This window comes from Dothidotthia symphoricarpi (genome assembly GCF_010015815.1).
Source record: "Dothidotthia symphoricarpi CBS 119687 unplaced genomic scaffold P153scaffold_13, whole genome shotgun sequence".
Lineage (NCBI taxonomy): Eukaryota > Fungi > Ascomycota > Dothideomycetes > Pleosporales > Dothidotthiaceae > Dothidotthia > Dothidotthia symphoricarpi.
In genome coordinates, this window is record NW_022985020.1 from 577,596 (window position 1) to 598,183 (window position 20,588).

At 52.4% G+C, this 20,588-nt stretch overlaps 9 protein-coding genes and 1 non-coding gene across 10 annotated transcripts; 3 read left to right on the plus strand and 7 right to left on the minus strand.

Annotated features, from left to right (window-relative positions):
• The first annotated feature begins 84 nt into the window (after positions 1-84).
• P153DRAFT_367947 (uncharacterized protein) lies at positions 85-1,114 on the plus strand. Its single transcript, XM_033668393.1, has one exon. It carries the CDS (start codon positions 546-548, stop codon positions 1,107-1,109), a length of 564 nt encoding a protein of 187 aa, XP_033522437.1. The 5' UTR covers positions 85-545; the 3' UTR covers positions 1,110-1,114.
• A 218-nt stretch (positions 1,115-1,332) lies between these two features.
• On the minus strand, positions 1,333-5,859 carry P153DRAFT_343162 (glycosyltransferase family 1 protein; the record flags this gene model as incomplete). The annotated part of the gene is made up of 6 exons (XM_033665993.1): positions 5,545-5,859; positions 4,682-5,497; positions 4,397-4,633; positions 3,582-4,349; positions 2,775-3,537; positions 1,333-2,727 (listed from the first exon to the last, which is right to left on the minus strand). The coding sequence occupies exons 1-6, from the start codon at positions 5,790-5,792 to the stop codon at positions 1,333-1,335; spliced, it is 4,227 nt and encodes a 1,408-aa protein (XP_033522438.1). The 5' UTR covers positions 5,793-5,859.
• A 531-nt stretch (positions 5,860-6,390) lies between these two features.
• P153DRAFT_387022 (uncharacterized protein) lies at positions 6,391-6,792 on the minus strand (the record flags this gene model as incomplete). The annotated part of the gene is made up of 1 exon (XM_033670602.1): positions 6,391-6,792. One exon carries the CDS (start codon positions 6,790-6,792, stop codon positions 6,391-6,393), a length of 402 nt encoding a protein of 133 aa, XP_033522439.1.
• Positions 6,793-7,732: 940 nt separating this feature from the next.
• P153DRAFT_367951 (phospholipase C/P1 nuclease) lies at positions 7,733-9,228 on the plus strand. The gene is made up of 3 exons (XM_033668394.1): positions 7,733-7,996; positions 8,046-8,512; positions 8,560-9,228. Exons 1-3 carry the CDS (start codon positions 7,930-7,932, stop codon positions 8,950-8,952), a joined length of 927 nt encoding a protein of 308 aa, XP_033522440.1. The 5' UTR covers positions 7,733-7,929; the 3' UTR covers positions 8,953-9,228.
• Positions 9,229-9,777: 549 nt separating this feature from the next.
• On the minus strand, positions 9,778-10,059 carry P153DRAFT_264705 (uncharacterized protein; the record flags this gene model as incomplete). The annotated part of the gene is made up of 1 exon (XM_033662857.1): positions 9,778-10,059. A coding segment is annotated over one exon (282 nt), but the record flags the coding sequence as incomplete, so codon positions are not given.
• Positions 10,060-11,273: 1,214 nt separating this feature from the next.
• P153DRAFT_343168 (Glyoxalase/Bleomycin resistance protein/Dihydroxybiphenyl dioxygenase) lies at positions 11,274-12,695 on the minus strand (the record flags this gene model as incomplete). The annotated part of the gene is made up of 2 exons (XM_033665994.1): positions 12,396-12,695; positions 11,274-12,338 (listed from the first exon to the last, which is right to left on the minus strand). Exons 1-2 carry the CDS (start codon positions 12,432-12,434, stop codon positions 11,274-11,276), a joined length of 1,104 nt encoding a protein of 367 aa, XP_033522442.1. The 5' UTR covers positions 12,435-12,695.
• A 250-nt stretch (positions 12,696-12,945) lies between these two features.
• Positions 12,946-15,516, minus strand: P153DRAFT_376947 (uncharacterized protein; the record flags this gene model as incomplete). The annotated part of the gene is made up of 1 exon (XM_033669707.1): positions 12,946-15,516. One exon carries the CDS (start codon positions 15,514-15,516, stop codon positions 12,946-12,948), a length of 2,571 nt encoding a protein of 856 aa, XP_033522443.1.
• A 597-nt stretch (positions 15,517-16,113) lies between these two features.
• Positions 16,114-17,523, plus strand: P153DRAFT_294536 (uncharacterized protein; the record flags this gene model as incomplete). The annotated part of the gene is made up of 4 exons (XM_033663962.1): positions 16,114-16,234; positions 16,287-16,414; positions 16,470-17,252; positions 17,305-17,523. The coding sequence occupies 4 exons, from the start codon at positions 16,114-16,116 to the stop codon at positions 17,521-17,523; spliced, it is 1,251 nt and encodes a 416-aa protein (XP_033522444.1).
• A 242-nt stretch (positions 17,524-17,765) lies between these two features.
• P153DRAFT_47495 (ser/Thr protein phosphatase superfamily) lies at positions 17,766-19,020 on the minus strand. The gene has a single exon (XM_033673220.1). The coding sequence runs from the start codon at positions 18,788-18,790 to the stop codon at positions 18,008-18,010; it is 783 nt and encodes a 260-aa protein (XP_033522445.1). The 5' UTR covers positions 18,791-19,020; the 3' UTR covers positions 17,766-18,007.
• A 226-nt stretch (positions 19,021-19,246) lies between these two features.
• Positions 19,247-19,333, minus strand: P153DRAFT_t82. The gene has a single exon. It is a non-coding gene; the product is annotated as a tRNA-Glu (tRNA).
• Between the last annotated feature and the right edge of the window lie 1,255 nt (positions 19,334-20,588).

Genomic DNA, 20,588 nt, shown 5'->3' on the forward strand with positions numbered 1-20,588 from the left:
AGTGGCCCTAACATGCCATCGATGCATTCTTTCAGGAGGGCTGACTCTTTGATTTGTGTATATAAAGACCTGATAGTTGGTAATATCACTTTCAACCGAGATCGATTGATTCCCTCTGCCTTCGTAGTCACAACATACTTATCATATTGATTATCATGGCACCTCTCGAAACCTTCATCATCGCACTTCGAGTGCTTTCGTTATCTTTTGCAGTCTCTTCAACGCAACTTCCAATCGTCGGACCCAGCAACTTCGACGTTGCGATTACCTCTATCCAATTAACGGACCCAGACCGGCTCGACCCTTTCGCGAAGGATGGCAGGCTCCGATCAGTCATGGTTCCTGGTTCTTCTCCTGCGCCCTTGGTACATCACGGATACTATACAATAGCATGCTACAAAGCGTAGCCGCGGCAGGATATCTCGTCATTTCGATCGATCACCCATACGACGCCGACTTCGTCGAATTTCCGGATAGAACGGTCATCCCAGCTGTTGACATCAGCATAGATGCTGAAGTTAAGCTAGCCCTTACCACACGTGTCGATGACATCGCCATTCTATACCGCGAGCTTCAAAAACATATCTTTCGCTGACAGACTCTTTCCCAGCTACCCACACATATCTCACATCTCCAACACAGCGATCTTCGGACATTCCCTAGGCGGAGCCGCCGCAGCTGCTGCAATGTCACAAGTCCCGTCTTTCCGCGGTGGCATGAACATCGACGGAACCATGTTTGAGCGCGTTTTGACAGCCGGTCTTGACCGACCATTCGTGTTATTAGGACATGAGAACAAGACACAGGAAACAGATCCGTCGTGGAAATCTGTATGGCCGATGTTGACAGGATGGAAAAAAGAGTTCGAAGTCAAAGGCGCAGCTCATTACAGTTTTTCTGATCTGCCGCTCATCGCTTTGGGTTTAGATCTCCAGAAACAGCTACAGCCCGAGATCGGTCTGGTTTTGGGAACGCTAGAAGGCCACAGGATGATGAATCTCACTGTGACATATGTAACGGCGTTTCGGGATTTTGCGTTGAAGTCTGGCTCTGAGGCGTTTTTGGATGTTGCGAGCGGTAACTTTCTGGAAGTTATCGAAGTGGCATAATAAGTACGAAACGCTACACAGAATCCAAGACACAGTCATCTGACAACCTACTCAGGTTTTTGAATATGAAGACAATTCTCAAAGATACCTCGTGCACCGAAACTTGATTTGTTGTTACTCACATATGATATTCACTAACTTAGGAAGTTGACCGTAAAACCAGGTATGCTCATCCGGGGGTATCATGAAACCAAAGAATTCTGTCCCTTCAGCCAAGGTCTCATCATCGTCCCGCTCCAGCACCCGAGCTCTCACCCGCCGTATCTCTCCCCTGTAGTACCCGTTGCCTGTGCTGCTCCTCCAGCAAGCTCTGCTTCCTCACATACTCCATCACAATATCCTCTTCGGTCATCTGTTTCTGCAAACTCTCCGCCCGGTCTTTCTCCTCGCGTTCGCTCTCCTCGAGTACTTTCTTGAGCTCTGCATCCTCATCATCGTGCGACTCAGAGTGCTCATGCGTCCCGCCAAGTACACCGCTTTGCTGAGCTCCGATGACATTACCTCGTTGGTTTTCCGCAGTGCCACCCTGTTGTGCTGCAACAGCGGCCTGGTATTCCGGCGGGAAGTCCTGATGCAAGTGCGCGAGCTCCTTAGACTCTGCAAGAATTCGTCGCAGATCCGCGTCGTCTTCGTCATCACTAGATCCCCATTCTGATTCCGAACCATGTTGTCGACGGCGCGAAGTATCGAGAATAGACTTGCGGAGCGTCTCTTCAAGAGTGCGTTGTTCATCCTCCGTACGCCCACTGCGTCTAGCTTCTTCAAGGCTGGCATTCATTGCACGCTGCAGAGCTTCCTCTTCGTCGGTAGGTCCTGCATTGGCTGGTACATTTTCGAGTTCCGCGATCGAGGCCCGGATAGCTTGTGCCATCAACTGGTCCTCTTCCGCGTTTCCTCGTGAAGATTCGGCAACTGACGCTGCGATGGCGGCTTCAATCTCGCGTCGTTCGGCTTCTTCTTCCGCGATGAGCTGGCCTTCTAGTGCAAGCTGGGATTGCTCGGTTTGTGCGTTCCCTGTGCGAGGGAAAGTAGCTGCGTGCTGAGGCGTCGAAGTTGAGGATACGCTTGAATTCGATCGAAGCCCGAGTTCGGCTTGTCTCCATGCCGGGATGGTAGTTGAACTTTGAGGACTTGCATACTCTACTGTAGCAGGTGGAGATGTGGGATGGGTATCGGGACGCTGGGATTGCGAGTTAACTCTCTGCCATCGATCATCCTTCCTCTGCCTCTTATCATTGACAAGCGCGTGCAGCGAGTCAAGTTGTTCCCCTCCTGGATTCTTCTTTTTCTTCATACCGACCTTGACGTACTTCCATTTGTTGACGATTGCTGCTCTTTCCGTCGGAGAGACCGATAGTGCTTCATCGTATCCTTGCGCAATGCGTGCTGCAACGATGTAGTTCGTGATGGTCTTTCCTTTACTCTTGATCATTTCCTGATACAGACCTTTCATTGCATAACCAGGCACAGCCCAGGCACCTCCCATGACGCGAAAGGGCACGCTAAAGATGCCGCGACCGACGCCTTTGACAAACCCGACGCCACCTTCTTTTTTGGCGCCTTTGTAAGGATCCGTAACAAGGCCGGCAATGCCATCATATAGTCCGAACCCAAAACCCTGCAAGGATGTTAGACACTGCTTCTCAAAGGTAAATTTCAGCTTACCTTCGCCGCTGCTCTGATCCCGCTTTGGAAATCAGTGACCTTATCTGCCGGTCTAACATCTGCTCCATAGAGCTTCGGTACATTATTGAAACCTTGTGCGACATTCAAAGAAAAGTCCATTGGTGACTTGAAGCCTGCGCCGACAATTCTAGCGAGCCCCTTTCCTGTATCACGAGCAGTCTCTACATTGCCTGTTTCGAAAGCAGTCTTCATGTTTGCCGAGAACCCCGATGTCGACCCGCTATTAGTGCGCGCCTCTGTACCCGATATCGAACCCGCTTGATCTTTGTGGCTGAGGCGATCTCCGGATGGTGAAGATGAGCGACCAGTCGAAGCGGCGAACGCTTGAGACATAAAGCTTGATCTATGGGAAGGCGTTCCATAGGTACCTGGGCTTGTCACTTCTGTAAGATCCGAGTTGCTTCGAGCATGACTGCCAGGTACGCCAGGAGTGTGTACTGCTGTCGGTGTGCTGGCACCGCTTGTAACAGATGTATCAGTAGTACCTGTTGAAGCTCTAGCAGCTTCTGGACGACCAGTGCGGCTTGACTCTCCGATTGACGGAGCATCAGCACCTGCAGCTTTGCCTTTGCCCTTTCCTGAGCCAGAAGCGTCGGGATGGATGTTGAGTAACTTTAGCGTTTGAATGGGCATGTCGGCGACACCCATCATGATTGACGTCGCAGTACCCATTATCGCCGTTGCTCCTCCAGAAATTGGATCGACTGAACCACCATCTATCTCGTATTCACGAGATTGAAAACTATGATTGTCAGCTGAGTATGGAGATATTGCCATAAAACTCACAGTTTCAAGTCAGCAAAGTCCAGTTCACCTTCCTGAGCAAGTATCGTTGCAGCTCTGGCGCTCAATTTGGTCTGTGTTCGTTTGACCCTCCATACAGCTGGCAAACTCGGCGCGACTGCGCATCGCAGCTCATCGTATTTGAGCATCTGATGGAAGGCTTGAGCACCCACCTGACTTCCTTCTTCCTGCTTGATCTTGTCGCACAATTCTTGCGCTCGATTTAATGATTCGGGACGGAGAGCCTCTGTGATAGCTCCTGCCAGCTTCTCTGAGTTGAGATCTTTGTAAGGGATAGGATCCGGTCCGGCGCCGGCTTTCGCAACCATCGCGCCCCAGAATGGCTGATCACCAAAGAATGGCACTACAACTGTCGGTCGTCCAGCGGCGATTCCTGCGGCTGTAGTGCCAGCACCACCATGATGGACCACAGCGGAGACGCGCTTGAACAGCCAATCGTGAGGACAATTTCCAAGCATGAAAACGCCTTCAGGAATACCGAGTTCATCTGCTCCAAGACCGCCCCAACCTTTTGAGACTAACGCTCGTTTTCCGGTCTTCTTCACGGCTTCGAAGATCATTGTAGTCATTGCATTTGGGTCGTCCACTACAATAGATCCAAACCCAATGTAGACAGGCGGTTCTCCAGCGTCTAGGAAAGCCGCAAGAGCCGGTTCTGGAGTGTAGTTCTGCGCCAGGTCGAGAAAGTAGAAGCCAGCAACTGAGATGTTATGACCCCAGTCTTTTGGTTTTGGGATGAGCGCAGGTGACCTAGACGAATTAGACATAGTTGTGAAGAGCTCAAAAGTATAGCTTACCAACAGTATGTGAACGGAATCTTGAGCCGCGCAAGCATGGCCGGACCCCAAATGATGCTGATAGGGTCTAGGTGAAGACTTTCCTTACGGAATTTATTGATGACATCTCCCAATCCCTGCCACGTCAATAAATCCACCATGAGGTATGATATATAGTTCGTTATGGATGCATCTGCGTTCGAGGACTGAATGTTTGCGAGCGGATGGGGAAACTGCTGTGTGGGCGACCAGGGCATTCTGCTTCAATCAGAACTGCACATTAGAAGTATTGAGTCAAAGACTTACGTGAACATCATATGAAGTGGTATTCCCAGCTTCTCTGCACAATGAATATGCCCAAAAGCTGGAGGGTTTGCGATGATTGCGTCGGCAACGAAGGGCTTCTTCAACTGTTCAGGCAACTGGTCTTCGACGCCCATCCATTCCTCTACAGTCTGCTCCAGAGGATCCACACCAAGACCATTGCCAGTCTCAATGCATGACCTCCACGTTCCGCGTAGAATTTCTGCAATTCCTTTCCTCCTCTTACCAATGTCACCGCTTCGCATAGTGTCAAATCCAGGCATCAAGCCAGGGTTCTTGACCATGAAAGCCATAAGCTCGGCAGGGTCGCCACCGATACTGAAAAACTCGAGCCCGTTCTCAATGACAAAGTCCTTGAATGTGGGATGTGTTGCCAGCCGTACTCTGTGATTGTACGTCTCCTTCAGCACTTTCCCCAGTGCAACGAAAGGCTGAACATCGCCTCGAGACCCAACTACTTGTATGACGAGATTCAGAGGCGGAGGAGGGTTCTGGCCCGGCGCGCCGCCTAGGAATTCTGGGATGTATGGTGGAGGAGGCGCAGGCTCTTGCTGTACCTGTGTGAGTTGGCGCTGGATTTGTGGGACAATGAGCTGCGTGAGCGAGCGACTCTTTTGATCAATTCGAATGTTGACTCGGCCATCTTCTGCGACTATTGCGTTTGTGCCTAGGTCGTTGTTCTCGCCCGATATTTGGCCTGGTAATTCGGTGTAGGCGGGGGGAGGTAGGTCGGGAATTGGCGCCGCATGTTCGTCGACCTGACTTGGGTCGAAGCCATGGTGGGTATTTGAAGCGGAACTGTGTCTCGTGAGCAGACGAAACTGACCATATAATCATATACTGACGAGATGTGTGCTTGCGCATTGGATGGGCGATATGAGCCTACATAATCTGAAGCCTCAGGCTTTATAGTTGATGTTTGGGACGATGACGTATTAGCTGGCCGTGGGTTTGATCGCGATGCGCTCTCAGGCGCGTTGTCGCGAAGTTCTATCGCATCTTGCTCTGAGTACCGAGGCGGCTGTTGTGTTGGTGGGGCATCGCCATCGCGGGGCGCATTTGGATTGTTAGAGGGATTGCGTGAGCTCGACATTGAATACTGGATGGTCAAGGGAGAGAATAATCGAGACAGATCAGCAAAGGAATGTAATCATTATAGGTTCTTAGAGCTAGGTGTAAGGCATCAGGTGCAAGGAGCTTGATGCTTGAATCCTTACGCGCTATGACACCGTTGTTGCGGAGAAGTTATGTCGCGTCATTGGCGGCTGTGCACGCTTCATATCGAGACAAACGGTCTAGCTCTGCTGCGCCATACTGGCCAGCTATTTAAGTCATGTATTAGAATACGCGATGCGCGTATTCGGTGTAAGTACGCGTATCCACTCCCTTTGCACCAAGCAAGCCACATGTATAGGGTATCACTAGTCCTTATCGTCACCTTCGCTCGTCTCATGTCATCTCCACTATAACGTCTACCTCTCTCGAGGCCAGGAATTGCTGGACTTCTTTACGCCAAATGTCAACCACTTCGCCAGATCTCCATGCCACGCCAGATCAGCCCGTGACACGTCAGGATGAAGCGAATCGAGGAATTTGCTGCGAAGCAATAGCAGAATTGGAGTAATTGCACGCCGACTCTACCTGATGCACAATTACATTAGCTGCCGATGATCAGGAAGAGAGTACCATACTCACCACAGGTGTGCCCATATCGTTGGGCCATCCCACGGCTCAGCGCAGAGTGATCTGGGTGTGAAAGAGGTACTTTGAATACCAAAGCCCTGGGTTGTGCTGTCCTTCATCGATCGAACGCCGTTTATCGCATTGCTGGTTTCTGTCGCTGATGCGACTCGAAGAGAGTGCTTCGCTAGCCATATAATTTGTTTGCTCTGTCGGGACGCTTCCTTGCAAGCACTAGAGCTGAGGAATTCGTTGGTCTTGGAGGCCGAAGGCTGCACCGCTTGGAACTCATTCACTGCCTGACTGGTGCGCATAGCAAATTCGGGTGCTGAGGCGGTGCTGAGCGGCTGGACCTGAGCTGATTTGGACTGCTTCAAGCAAGCTCGTGTGGCTTGAAGAGAAACCCGAAGCATTGCGACAGTACTGATCCAGATGGACCTTTTTGAGGACGAGATGGTGGTTGAAGTCGAAGCAGGCTCTGCGCCGTGATCGTGTAGTGACCGTTGAAGATAGTTGAAAGGTGAGGGAAGCAGTTGAGCAAGAGTGCTCGAACTTGGTGGGTTCCCCTGTTTCCGTTTGTCTACACGGAAGGTGCTTGACGATGACGACGCATGTAATCTTACGGTTGTTGTTTGGGTAGGCAGAATTCTTCACACTCGTAAGGACCCAGCGGGGCAAGATCTTTTTAAAAGTTCTTGTGTGCTTCCAGGTCGACCCATTCCCCACCTGAGGTTCCGCTCGTCCATGGTTCGTGTGGAGGTAGCGGCCAACGGCCGCCATCACAAGAGCTAAGCGTGGATACCCAGTCGTTTTCGATGCCTTTGGGTCCCGCGTTCATGCTGCAATCCTCGCCCAGGGGGACAACAATGGTGGAGGATACGGATTCGGCGACAAATGAGGTTCTCGGTTAAGTGTAAAAGCTGGAGTTGACACCGATCTTTGGTAAGTTTTCTAACCAGGATCTGCAGAGTTACAGTTCAGGTTTATATGTTGCTTTAATCTTACAGATTGAACCCCATTATGCTCTGTTAATTGCCATTTTTCATTCAATACTGTTGGAGGTTTTTGCTGCGAAGAAAGCTGCTTACTTCCGGCTTCCACACTCAACCGCGGGGATGCGAGGGGGTGTATCTTTCTCATGCCATAAATATTTTTCTGAGACAACCACTACCAGGAAACTACAATCGCTATTGTTTGGGTATAAAGGAAGTGTTCACGACTGCACAATCATGGTGTCAACGCAGGAGAGTTCAGCTCTGGCGCTGTTCCCGTTATCACCTAGCGTCCAACAACCCCGGCAATGATCGACAGGTGGACTCGGCAGGCACGTCACCCGTCCCCATCACGCGTCAACAACCTCCATAAGACGTGGAGGACTGTTGTCGAACGCGTTTCGCGACCTCGAGGATCCCATAGAGAAGACGCGAAAACTCATTTTGCCATATACGCACAACTAACTTTGTGCCTCAACTTCCACTCCCATACCTCACATACTCAACTGTATTTCCACATAACATTCAGCTCGTACTAGTCGTCCAACAATCATCAACATGCTCGTCCAAAAGCTGCTTTTCGGGACAGGCTTGGTGGCTTCGGCCTCAGCATGGAACACAGATGGTGCCAACCTCAGCAGGTGTTTAGTGGTTCCTAAGGCTAACACTCCCAGTCCACAATCAGATAGGCTTCATGGCAGAGCAGTTCTTCACTCCTCAAACTACGTCTGTCCTTGCCAAGATCCTCGAGCCTCAGTATAATGGCTCTGTTGGACGTGCCGCAGCCTGGGCAGACGCATACGCACACACAAGTGAAGGGCGCTTCTCTTACCAGTGGCATTGGATAGATACACACGACAACGCGCCTCAGTCCTGCCATCTCAACTACACGCGCGACTGTGCTGAAGGCGGGTGTGTTGTAAGCGCGATTTCGAACCAGACTCAAATATTGAGCGGATGCATCGACGACGTGAAGAATGGCGTTTTGAGTGCAGGCACTAACTTGACCTGCTCGTACGCGCTGAAATGGGTAGCACACTTCTTAGGTGACATCAATCAGCCGCTCCATGCGTCCGGAAGAGCTGCAGGAGGAAACTTTGTGAAAGTCAAGTTTGGCAATGTGTCCACAGAGCTGCATGCTGTGAGTACTATCCTTCTTCGTATCATCTAATTTAGCTTACAAGCTAGGTTTGGGATGGCTATATCCCGTATTTCGCAGCCAACGTCAGCAAGCCCTTCTCCCATGAATCGATCGATCCTTTCTTCTTGGATCTTGTGTCTCGCATTCGAAAGGATGAATTCTATGAGGCTCCGTACATGTGGCTTGCTTGCAGCGACCCCACCACACCCATTGAGTGCGCATCACGCTGGGCAGGGGAGAGTAACAGATGGACTTGCGACTATGTTTACAGTCGTCTTCGCAATAACACAGATTTAGGTACCGATGGGTATGCTGATGGCGCCGTGCCTATCGTCGAGCTGCAGATTAGTAAAGCTGCGCTAAGACTGGGGACGTGGCTGAACAAGCTGGTAGAAGGCGGAAAACAACTTGAAGAAGAGCAGGAGATATCAGAACTGTAAGCAAGAACCGCACTAGAATTGACGAAGTACGTGTTTGTTCTACTGGTTGAAAGTTGAGCAAACAATGGTCAGTGACAATCTCCTCCCTCGTCTGTCATTCAATACAACATTTCCCACTCTCAACCTTCGCACTCTCAGCTCAGAAATACGACGTGTTTTCAATTCATAACCTTGAGATCGAAGCTGATCAAGGCGACACCAATTGTGGCATCGGTAACATATTGGGTCGATTACCCAATAGCACGGCAATAGCGGCGCCAAGTTCCATGCTGAAGTCCCGAGTGGGTGAGACTTGCGTGAGTTTACTGCCGAAGGAGCGCAGTGTGGAAGACGTAGAACCAGAAGCCAGCACCTCCAAGACACCAACGATGATGAGAATTTATCCTTGGTGCCAGCTCCTTTATCTACTAGGCTTGTCTGGTAGGTATCGTGAATGCAACCCATGGAAGGACGGCATCAGCGACTCTGGCCCTGGTGATTTCGTATGCATCATTCTGTCATCTCCGCAGGAATCCCAAGAGCTTCAAGTATACCTACATCCCCCATCTTGATCGCCATACTTCTTGCGCTCCATCCTTTCGAGTCGGTAATCCCTGGATCCGCCCCGTGCTCTACAAGCCAAGCCGTAGCCTCAACTTTGCGATACAGTACACTGAAATGCAAGGGTGTCTCATGGGTCCACTTCGGTGTACGATCATCCGAAACATCGCTCAGGATACTCTCCTTCTTTTTCACCTTCGTTCTCCAATTTGACGAGTACATAGGATCGGTTTCCCCGAGTTGCTCATTAACATCAGCTCCACGTTTTAGAAGCAGATCCATGACGTCGATTCTGCCTCGCTCCGCTGCCCCATGCATGGCGCGAGATTGCTCAAGCTGCGCGCCGTGCTGTAGAAAAAGCTCGATGACTTCTAATGATGACTGACGAGCCGCATCTTCAAGATAGAGACGAGAACCACAATAGTACGGGCTGGGTATTCGATCTGGGTTCGCTCCGTTCTCTAGTAGGAATCGTACGAAGGATGCGCGTTCGCTGATACTCCGAGGTGAGTACCGGTTCCTCCCGATTGCTAGGCTGAGTGGGGTGCCATTGTGACTCATATACATGTCAACGGTATCAGGCTTTACAGCAACGAACTTCTCGAATACGGCAACACTGTTCCTGCTAGAGATAGCGGGGAAGACACTCAGGCGGTGGATGAGGGCTTCGTACGGAATGCCCTGGGCGTTTGCAAAGGAGAGTAGATACTCAACTATTTCGGCAGAACCGGCCGCAGCAGCTTTGTTGAACATCACGGAAAGGTTAAGTAAGGGAAGTGTGTGTTGACTATTCTCATCTACAGCACGTTCCTCGGTCTCAATGGCTTTGGCGATATAAGCTGGGTTTTGGAGTAACTCTCGAATAGATTCGAAATCGCCGGCGGTACACATTTCGAACATGGTTTCTGCTGAGATTGGCGTATTTGTCATGGTGTTGGTAGAGTGATTAACCTTGGCTGAGGTGTGAATGTAAAAGTGATGTAAATGGTGACGGTTTGGAAGAAGTTAGGCCTCCAGCCAGGCAGAGGCTGCCTAGTGGAGGATGACGTACGGGCGGGGACATTAGGGGGAGGCCGAGTCAGATATGCTCAGCAGAGAAGTTGACCGGTGAGCGATGATGTAAGCTGCTGACACCGGATATGCCAAACTTTGCCCCCCTGACTTGTTATTGGCGCAGTGGTTCTTAGAAGCTTGCAGGATCCTGCCGGTTGGCTTAGATAACTCAAGGCCTTGTTGGAGTAGCACTGGTACAGTACTTTTTATAGTACTCTGTTATAACATAACTTGGGTAGTAGCCCATTAGTCGGTTCTCTAGATCTAGGGCGTTATACGAATTTGGTGGCAGACGTGATTGGAAAACAAATCGGCAGTTCTGTGAATATATTTCAACATGTTTAGTATCTTATTTCATGCGCTTTATTCTATTAGTAACTACAGAGCCCTTTGCATTATACCTCAGTTCGTTGACATCTTCTATCCCTTGGAAGTAGTTCTCAGGTAGGATCTCATTAACGAGGAGTTCCTCCTCATCTTGCACGCCTTCTCCTCAGTCTGCTTGTTTTTCCGTGTCCCTATACATTATTGTTTCGAGCGGTGTATGTACTGTACCATCGAATCCAGAATACAAGCCCCGCTTCGAAAAGTATAAAAAAAAAAGCACTACATCAAATCTGTACGTCCAATACAATCTAACACCTCAGCCCCAGCGCACATTCCATCCCCACAACCCTCCGTCCTAAACCCCAACGAGTCCAATATCTTACACCCCCCCCCCTCCCCCCCTACTCCAAAAACCACGCCGGCACCTCGGGCCCCCAAACCGCCAAACTCTCATCCCCCGCCTCCCCCCACCCCACCATCGTCTCCTCACTAACCAAATCCCCATCCGCATAATGCTCAATCATATTCCCCGTCGTATCCCACCAATAATCAAAGATCTGACTGCCCAACACATGCCGTCCCACACCCCACACACTCTCATACCCCTTTTTCGCCAACCACTCATGCCCCAGGGCCTGCGTATCGAAGTCATGAACTTCAAACGAGCAGTGATGAACGTGTTTCGTTTTATTGGACGAGAGGAAGATGGTGTGGTGATCGGTGTGTGTGGGGCCGAGGTCGATGTGTGCGAATATCGCTACGTCTTTCTTTGCGCCGGTGGGGGTGGAGGTGTAGAGGAAGTCCGTGGGCGCGAGGTTGAAGGTGCGCGTGTACCAGTTCATCTGCACGTCGAAGTCCAGCACGCAGAGCCCGTAGTGCCCTAGTTTATGCACGGCCGCGGGGCCGGGGGAGAAGCGCTGGAAGCGCGCTACTCGCGGCTTACTACTCTCATAGTTCGTGGTGAGAATCTCCGGAAAAGGCCCAGCGTCTTTCTTCGTCTGCCCGTACAGCAAATTTATCGGGAACCCCTCAGGGTCGTGCAGCGTAACCATATGCCCACCCCCCGGCGCCCCCGTCTCCGCTAAATCAACTATCGCCGCCCCCTCACCAACACGACTCGCCTTCTCCAACTCCGCATAACTAGCCACTTCAAAGCACCCACCGAGGAACTTCTTCTCCCCCGCCTGCGCATAGTACACATACCGATCCTCCCCGTAGCCCGCGAACCAGACTTTCCCGTCCTGCCTAGCCGCGACGCTCATGCCGAAGTCGCGCAGGAAAGTGGTGATTTGCGCCAGGTTGGGGTGCTGGTAGCGCATGTGGACGAGCTTTGTGAGCTGGATTTGCGCGGGGCGGTCGATGTGCTGGGCGGATTGCCAGGCGCGGAGGGGACGGCAGGGCTTGGGGATTGCGGTTTGTTGGGGGACGGAGGAGCCGCGGTTGGGGGAGGTTTCGCGGCTGGTGTTCTACTTGGGTTAGAACGGGGGGGTCTGGGTAGGTGGATGGGTTTAAGGGGGGCGTACAGAGGGAGTGAGCTTTTCTTGCATTTCTTCGAACGCCATTATGCTATTCTTTTCTTTTCTTTTCTATCTCGGACGTCGAGGCGAGTGGGTTTCAATAGCGAAAAAAAAGAACGGATTAGCATGGTCTTATATGTATTCCCCGATGCGGTGGAGCTATGCGGTGGAAGCTGTTGGCTGTGGAGCTATGCGGAGCTACATCATCTGCCGAAGCATGCAAGTGGGGTTACCGGCACTTGGTCCCGCAGGCCTAATTCTGTCTTACAAAGAACTCGGGGCGGCGGATGAGGGGTTACTTAGTCGTGTTTGGGTTATGGCTGCGTAATGCATGTCCAGATGAGTGTTGAGGCGAAAGGTAGTCGAGTAACCTAGATCTTTTTTGTAGAAACCCAACTCAACTAATTCTGATAAAATAGTACATTTCTATAAACATGTAACATGCAACACGGGTATCCAACTATGCGCCAAAAGTTATTATATCCAACCCACCTAGCTTCCAACGTTTTCACTCCCAAAAAAACACCCCCACCCGCCTATGCAAAACGCCTAACCATCACTCAGACGGCCTCCCACTCCCCGTCACCGCGCGAACAACCCAATGCCACCACCCCTGCCTCTGCCCAAACACCCTCTCCAGCTCCGCAACCCTCCCCTCGACAAACTCAACCTGCCTTTCAAACTCGCCCAAGACATCCTCAACATCCTCCACCTTGCCTCTCAGCGCACTGACCTCGTACTCCAGCTTGTCGCCCACATTGCCCAATTCCCTCAACTTCGCCGTGAGCTGCGAGCGGTTGTTGGAGATGATGGCGTGCGTGTCTTCGCGGAGATCGTGATACGTGTCCAGGCGCGGATAATATATCGAGTCGAGCGTTTCAATGTCAGCGTCGGCCGACGCTTCCAAGTCTTCGATTTCTGAGAGGCGTGAGTCTACGGATCGCGTGTCTGTGGCGGAGAGGAGAGCTATGCGATGATGCAGACGCTTTAGTTGTTCAGACTGCAGGTTTTGCGTTGCGAGCCGGGCTACTAGTCCTATATTCGATGTGTCTGCATCATCAATCGCGTCGTCGATCGCTTCTTCATCAACAGCAATACCTGTCCATTTCAGCACACTCTCTTCGGCTATGCTGAAGGAGAGGTGCCGTGGCCACCAGTCGTCGTTGCGTGGTGATGAATTGTGCGAATCGATTTGGTCAACGGACAGGGTGCGGCGCAGGAGTGGAGGGACCTCGTGTGCCTGGTCGGTAGGGAGTTTGTCATTCAAGTCGATTCCATGGTAAATGGAGCCGGCGATGGAGTCATCCACTGTAGGTGGTCGTGTCGATACATCGGACTCAGCAACAGATGGCCTGTGCGCTGCTAATTCTTGATCGTTATCCACATCAGGCTGTGTGATGTTTATCGCAAGACTACTTCCAGAGCCTCGTGGAGTTTGGGTAAGGATCTTTGCAAAGGAGGGGTCGGCATCATTTTCGGCGCCTTGCGGAGAGGCCAGAGACGAGAGATTGCTCAATTGATGGTGCAATGTTTTCTCGTCGTTGTCAAAGGACGTGTACACACCATTCGTGTCTCCAGACGGAGGCGACTTGAGACCGCTTTTCATCTGATGCAGACCGTGACGCGCGTTGTCGTCTTTCGAAGGTTTGCTCTGATGACTACGAAGACCGACAGCATCTTTGATACGGTGGAATCCGCTGCCAGACTCCAGTTTCGCCTTGATAGCCGCACGCTTGGAATACGGGTCCCTCTCCTTCTCTATGCCTAGACTTTCGGGAGTGAAGAGATCAGACTTCTTGTGATCGTCCGTGGTGTCTTCGCGCTTTGTAGGTTTTTGCTGTTCAAGCGTCGTTTCCCTTTTGAGCTGGTTCTTGCCGTGGTCCCTCCCATCTGCCGAAGCGTCTCGCTCCTCGCCTGGCAATCGACTGAACATGTCCCCTGAGGTGGACTTTCGAGGCTTGCCATGCCATAGCCACTTTGCCGAATCTCCTCTTACGAGCTCAACGAACCGATCAATGTCGACAGTCTCGACTTCAGCAATGCCCTCTCTTTCTCCAGCCCCCACCATGCCCATGACCATTTCACCTCCTTTGCCGCCAAGTTCTGCCACGGTAGACTTGAAAGCTCGGGGAACCGCCCAGCCCTCCTTGCTTGCTGCCTTGGCAGTCGCCCTGCGCAGTTTGTCTAGTGTCTGTCTGTCCAGGCGGCGAGTCCTCGGTAATCTTTGCGTCTTCTGAAAATATGCGATGCCCCGTTTGGTGTGCTCAACGTCGAAGACATCTTTGGCGACTGGCGCATTGCACGCGCTGAGTCGGTTTCGAGCGCCCATCAACATGCCCAACAGTGCGGCGGTTGTGGTAGGGCCGAGAATGCCATCGTGCGGCTCTACGGTGTAGTACTCTGCGCCAAACTCGATCCACCAGTCGTTGATTGCCTTTTCGGTGACGTCGCAGAGCAGTCCGTCTACGTACTCTGGTTTCAACTTTCCGAACAAGACCAGCGCAACCTGGCACAGCTTCACGAGCTCGATGACGGAGCCATTAAGAGGGATCTTCTCACTGGTGCGGTACAGCTGGTGGAACTTTGCTTCGGTCGCACCACTAGGCGGCGCAAGCTTGATGCCCAGACGGCCTGAGCAGCCCAGTCTCTTCAGGTTTTCATTTACGAAGAACAGGTCGCGGTACATCTTTAGATCGCCGCCAGGGATGGGGATGACGGTCAGCGATGAGGGGAAGCTGCCGAGGTTTGTGATCATCAGGGTACCGTACGCCGAGTCCTTTCTCCGGGCATGGTGCTCGGTCAGCGACTTGAAGTAGAGGCGCATCTGGTCCGACCATTCCGCCTCGTCCGCAGGCACGCTGATGACGGACGCATAGACGACGTCCTCGGGGTTGCCCGTGTAGGTGGTGATGAGGAAGGTCGGGTGGGTGCGGGAGCAGGCCCACTGCTCGACCAGGTAGATCTCATATCCCTCGATGCGTTGGCGGCGGGCGAGGACGGTGGCGTGTGCATCGTCTTCGAGATAGCGGGCTGCGACCGAGTCGGTCAGGACGAAGCGCTGGTGGCCGGTGGGCGGGGTGGGCAGCTTGGCGGTGGAATCGGTTGACCTGATAGACTCGTGTGGCATGGCGGCCGAGTCGGGTGTCATGGTCGTCGCCGTCGCCGTCCTCGTCGGTGGCAGCGGACGCGACTGGGCGGTGCCGTTACGCGTGAGGGACGCTGGCTGTCTACCGGTGTTCGCCCGCGACAGGGACATGGTGGGCGTGTAGGACATGGCTGCTGCCGTGTAGCCGTGTGCCTGTGTGCCTGTGTCGCCGTGCTAGGAGATGTTCAGTGCTGCATGCCGGCTACAAGCGTCTCCAGCGTCCACGCGCGTCCCAGCGGGCAGAGGGCGGCGGCGTGACGGGAGGGCGTGTTTTGTGCAGGCCGTGCATATTTCCAGCAGGCGACGTCTGGCTTCGGTGGTGAAGGAGCTCAGGTGCAGGCCTCGGCGGCGCGTCCTTCCCCACGTCATGTCCGCGGCCAGCCCTGCAGCGTATCGGCGGATCCACCCAAGCTCGACATGTACCCGTCGCACCAACACGACGGCCATGGACATGCGCTGTGTCGTCTGCTGGCCAGACTATAGCTATTCCACTGCCACTGCACGCCCCGACTTCAGCTCTACTACCACTACCACCACCACCGCCGCCATCACTCCGCCATAGCGACCCCGCCCGCAGCCATGGACGACCTCCGCGAGCAGATGGACCTCTTTGAGCGCAGCGCGAACCTCTCGACCAGCATCAGCGATGTGCAGAAGGCTATTGATATGCTCACTGCAGCCCGGGAACGGATCGCGGCTGGTAAGGTACTCACGATGTACACACCAAAGCATACTGACCACCGCCAATCCAGATCCCCAGAAGGCGCCTCTCGTCCTGGCAAAGCTCCAGGACCCCTTCAAGAAGACCATGGACGCGGCGCAGAAGGACCTCAAGCCAATCTACTCGGGCCTGAACAAGTACGGGAAAGCCCTAGACAAGGTATGCCGCGCCATTCACCCGCCATGCCAAACAGGGTATTGACGGATGCCGCCAGAAATTCAAAGACAAACCCCTCCCTTCTGCTGAAAACGACGCCCTCTCCTCGCACCCCTCGCTCATAAACCGCGCCATCGCCATGCACCTCCTCCGCGAAGGCCAGTTCAGCGTGGCCACCACCTTCATCGAAGAAGCAAACCGTCGCCCACCACATCCCGAGCCAACACCCAACGTCCCCAACCCACACATGAAGGAGTCGTGGGAGAAGGATTTCGCCGAGGGAACATTCGATTCGGAGAAGCTACAGCAGCAGTTTGCCGAAATGTACCACATTCTCCACCAACTGCGAGACAAGAGGAACCTGCAGCCAGCCATACAGTGGGCACGGGATAGGAGTCATCTCCTCGAAGCGCGAGGAAGCAATCTAGAGTTTGAGCTCTGCCGCCTGCAATTCGTATGCCACTTCATCGACAACGTGCAAGACGACGACGCAATGGACGACAGCCCCAACGGACCTCTCCACGCATGGGACTACGCACGGCGCGAGTTCAGCAAATTCCACCCGCGATATGCGCGTGAAGTCCAGCAGCTCATGGGCGCCATGGCCTACTGGCAGAACGTCGAGGACTCGCCGTATCGCCGATACTTCTACAACGACTCCGCCTGGGAAGAAGTAGCCCACTCGTTCAATCGGGAGTTCTGCTCCCTCCTCGGCCTGAGCGCAGACTCGCCGCTCTTCATCGCCGCAACAGCTGGCGCAATCGCCCTCCCCTACCTGCTCAAACTGCAAACCATCATGAAGGAGAAGCGCACGGAATGGACCACGCAGAATGAGTTGCCTGTACGTTTGCATCTTACAATCCTGAAAACATAAAAATACTAACTCCCGCTAGGTTGAAATTCCCCTCCCCTCCGCCTACCACTTCCACTCCATCTTCGTCTGCCCCGTCAGCAAGGAGCAGTCCACAGACGCAAACCCCCCCATGATGCTCCCCTGCGCCCACGTCATCGCACAGGAGTCCCTCGAGAAGGTCTCCAAGAACACCCGCTTCAAGTGCCCCTACTGCCCCACCGAAAGCCACCCCCGCGACGCGAGGAAAGTCGTGCTGTAGGACGGAGTCGATTGCGCGTCGCAGGGCGTGGGCGTGTTTGGTAGGTGAGAGGCCAGAGGGGGGGTGGAGGTATGGTCTGTTTATGGGGTTCGGGTGTTTTGGAAGCATGGCACGATGGTGTTGGAGTGTGTTTATGGAATATATGTTTTTTGCTATTCATCTTTCTTCATTTTGCCTTTGGATAAATTGTCCTTGTGGTATCTTGGTTATTCCGGTATAGTAGTTAGTGGAGGTCCATGGATCTACCAGAAGTGGCGAGATGACGCCTTCACTCAACTGAAAAGCTGGGAGGTCTTTGTTCGACGAGCTGCTGGTTATCTAACCGCTTCATCGACTTGTGCCCCCCGAATGGTGGGCCGATATGCGTGAAACATGGAGCCGGGGAGAACCAAGGGAAGCATGGCTTCTTCCAAAGGGCGCCCTACCACCTCTCTCATTCATTTCCCCATCTTCCATCTCTCACCTTCTTCAGGTCTGAGCCTCTTCAAAGCTCAACCATCTTCCCCGGATCGAAGCCATTCGATTGCGCGAAGTAGTAACCACGCTGATTCGTAACGAGTCTGGTCTGATGCGTTTCGTGTTCAAAATCACAGTTGAAATGCGTGTGTCCGAACGCCCACACCGCCACACGTTCCGAGGAGAAGCAAATCTCCTGGGACAGATCAGTCATGAAGCCAGAAGAAATAGTACTGCTCTTGTGTTTGGGATCGATAGCACGAGCATCATCGGTCGGAGAGTAGTGTGACATGACGATGATCTTGCGGTGCGATGCTTCCATGAGCTTCTGAATTTCCGCATTGAGCCAACGGAGCTCGGATTCGTGCTCCTGCACATGCTCCTCCACGGTCCAATTCTCGATGTGGTAGAAATCATTGAGCCCGAAATTGACAGAGTCTTGCTGAGCAGCTGTGATGTTGGAGAAGAGCGTGCAGCCGAGAATAGACACCGTTGGCGAGATATCGTACCGCGTTTGGTCAAGGAGGACGAACTTCCCACTTGCTTGTTGTTCGGTTTCAGCCTGGAGCGTGAGAAGATGTTGCTTGCTAGCCGCATAAGACGAGTGGTATGGCTCATGGTTGCCGAGCACATAGAAGATGATTTTGAATTTAGCCAGGTGTTTTCCAAGGAATTCGATCAAACCGACGTCCTTGGTGTAGCCAATGTCCCCGAGCAGCGCGAGGTACTCTGCTGTTGGAGTAATTTCAAAGACATCGTACGCTGCTGGAGCCTGCAGATGAAGATCAGAGAGGAATTGTATTTTTACCATGCCTGTGGTGGTTGATTGATGGAGATGAGGAGGGAAAACGTTACTTGAGCTTGAGTTTGCGCGAGGTGTACCTACCGCCACACCACATTGAGACCTCGCAACGAGGTTGATATGAAAGTGTGATTATATACTCTACACAGTGTTCATCTCCCCGAGTTGAGAAGTTATTTTCCACACGTTTAATAGTGGAAAGCTATGGAATGGAGAAGTAAGACAGTGAAAGCCTTGATAGTCTCAAGTCATACATTGGCGCTTCTGTCTTTATGCCGGTCTATCCGTTTCATTCGTCCATTCCACACCTAAAAAACACACGCAAGACAAGGCGAGGCGCACATAATCCCTCCCCTCCAAAAATAACACATCAGACCACCCCCCTCCAAAAACACGGCAGGAAAGACCCATCCGACAAAAAGGTGAAAACAAATCCATTTCGACAAAAGGGCAAAACAAAAATTGTTCCGAAACGGGGAATTGAACCCCGGTCTCCCCGGCACTATCATTCCTGGTGAGAGCGGGGTATACTAGCCACTATACTATTTCGGATGAGACAACTGTTGTTGTTGATTTTTGATGAAGGATCGTCAGTTTGAAAAACTCATATCTCGGATTTCGAAATTGTTAGTGCGGAGAATCTCCATTACGTGCGGGATTTTCTGACAATCTGTTCGTTGTTGGTGAGGGTGGTGTACGCCCAACTTTGGATCTTGTAGCTTAGTTTAGTTTAGTTAGGTATGGTTTGCTGAGATGGCGGACACGTAAAAGATCTACCTACCCGATCGCGCGTGACTTGGACTTCCCCCCCCCAATTGTTAATATACTCTGCATCACGTCTAGCATTCAGACTACGCAAAAAACCTGTCGGACCGTCTGGGGATCCTATAGTAAAATTCGTCAGACCGTCCGGGAGCCCTATAGTAAACCTGTTAGACTGTCTAGGAGCCTTATGATGGAACCCGTCGGACCGTCTGGGGGCCTTATGATGAATCCTGTCAGACCGCCCGGGAGCCCTATATGATGAAGACACCCGTCAGACCGCCCGGGAGCCCTATAGGCCCCCTCGGACCGTCAAACGTGTGAATGCGAAGAAGCAAAGGGTGACACAGCGCCAGGGTATCACCCACAGGCCAGTGGGATTGTTGGACTGGCCTGGCATTCAGACGACCTACGCAAAAAACCCGTCGGACCGTCCGGGGGCCCCTATGGTGAGACCGGGCGAAGAAGCAAAGGGTGACACAGCGCCCAGGGCATCACCCACAGGGCAGTGAAATCGTCGGACCGGCCCGTGGCCCTTAGGGTAGGTAGAATCGTTTGAGCGTAGTGGGTTGCAGATGCTTGATTCCTGGTATTTCGACCAACTGAGAGGAGGGTACGATAGAGTATGATAGATCAGCTTTAAGTGCTTCATCTCCGCATGTTGTCTTGCGTGAATACATCACAACATCGCCTTCCCTAAACAAAGACCAAAAACCCATGACAAAATATCGTCAAATTTCATATTATCTACGTTCTCGCATCGCACTACTCCTCCCTCGCCTTCTTCCCACACCCCCTCCCTCCCTCCCCAGACTCAACCTCACGCTCCCTTCTCCCCCCATCTAAGCCGAGCAGCAACCAGCAAAACAGCCCCAAATGCAATTTGGCGGGCGAAAAAACAGACAAACCCACATCTAGAGTTCTTGTAGCACGAAACGTACAGACCTCTCCCACCAACGAGGTCTCATGCATGCAAAAACAGGAAAAAACAAAACTCCCAAACCCAAACGCCTCGCAGTTTTGGCTTGAAGAAAAAAAAAAAGCC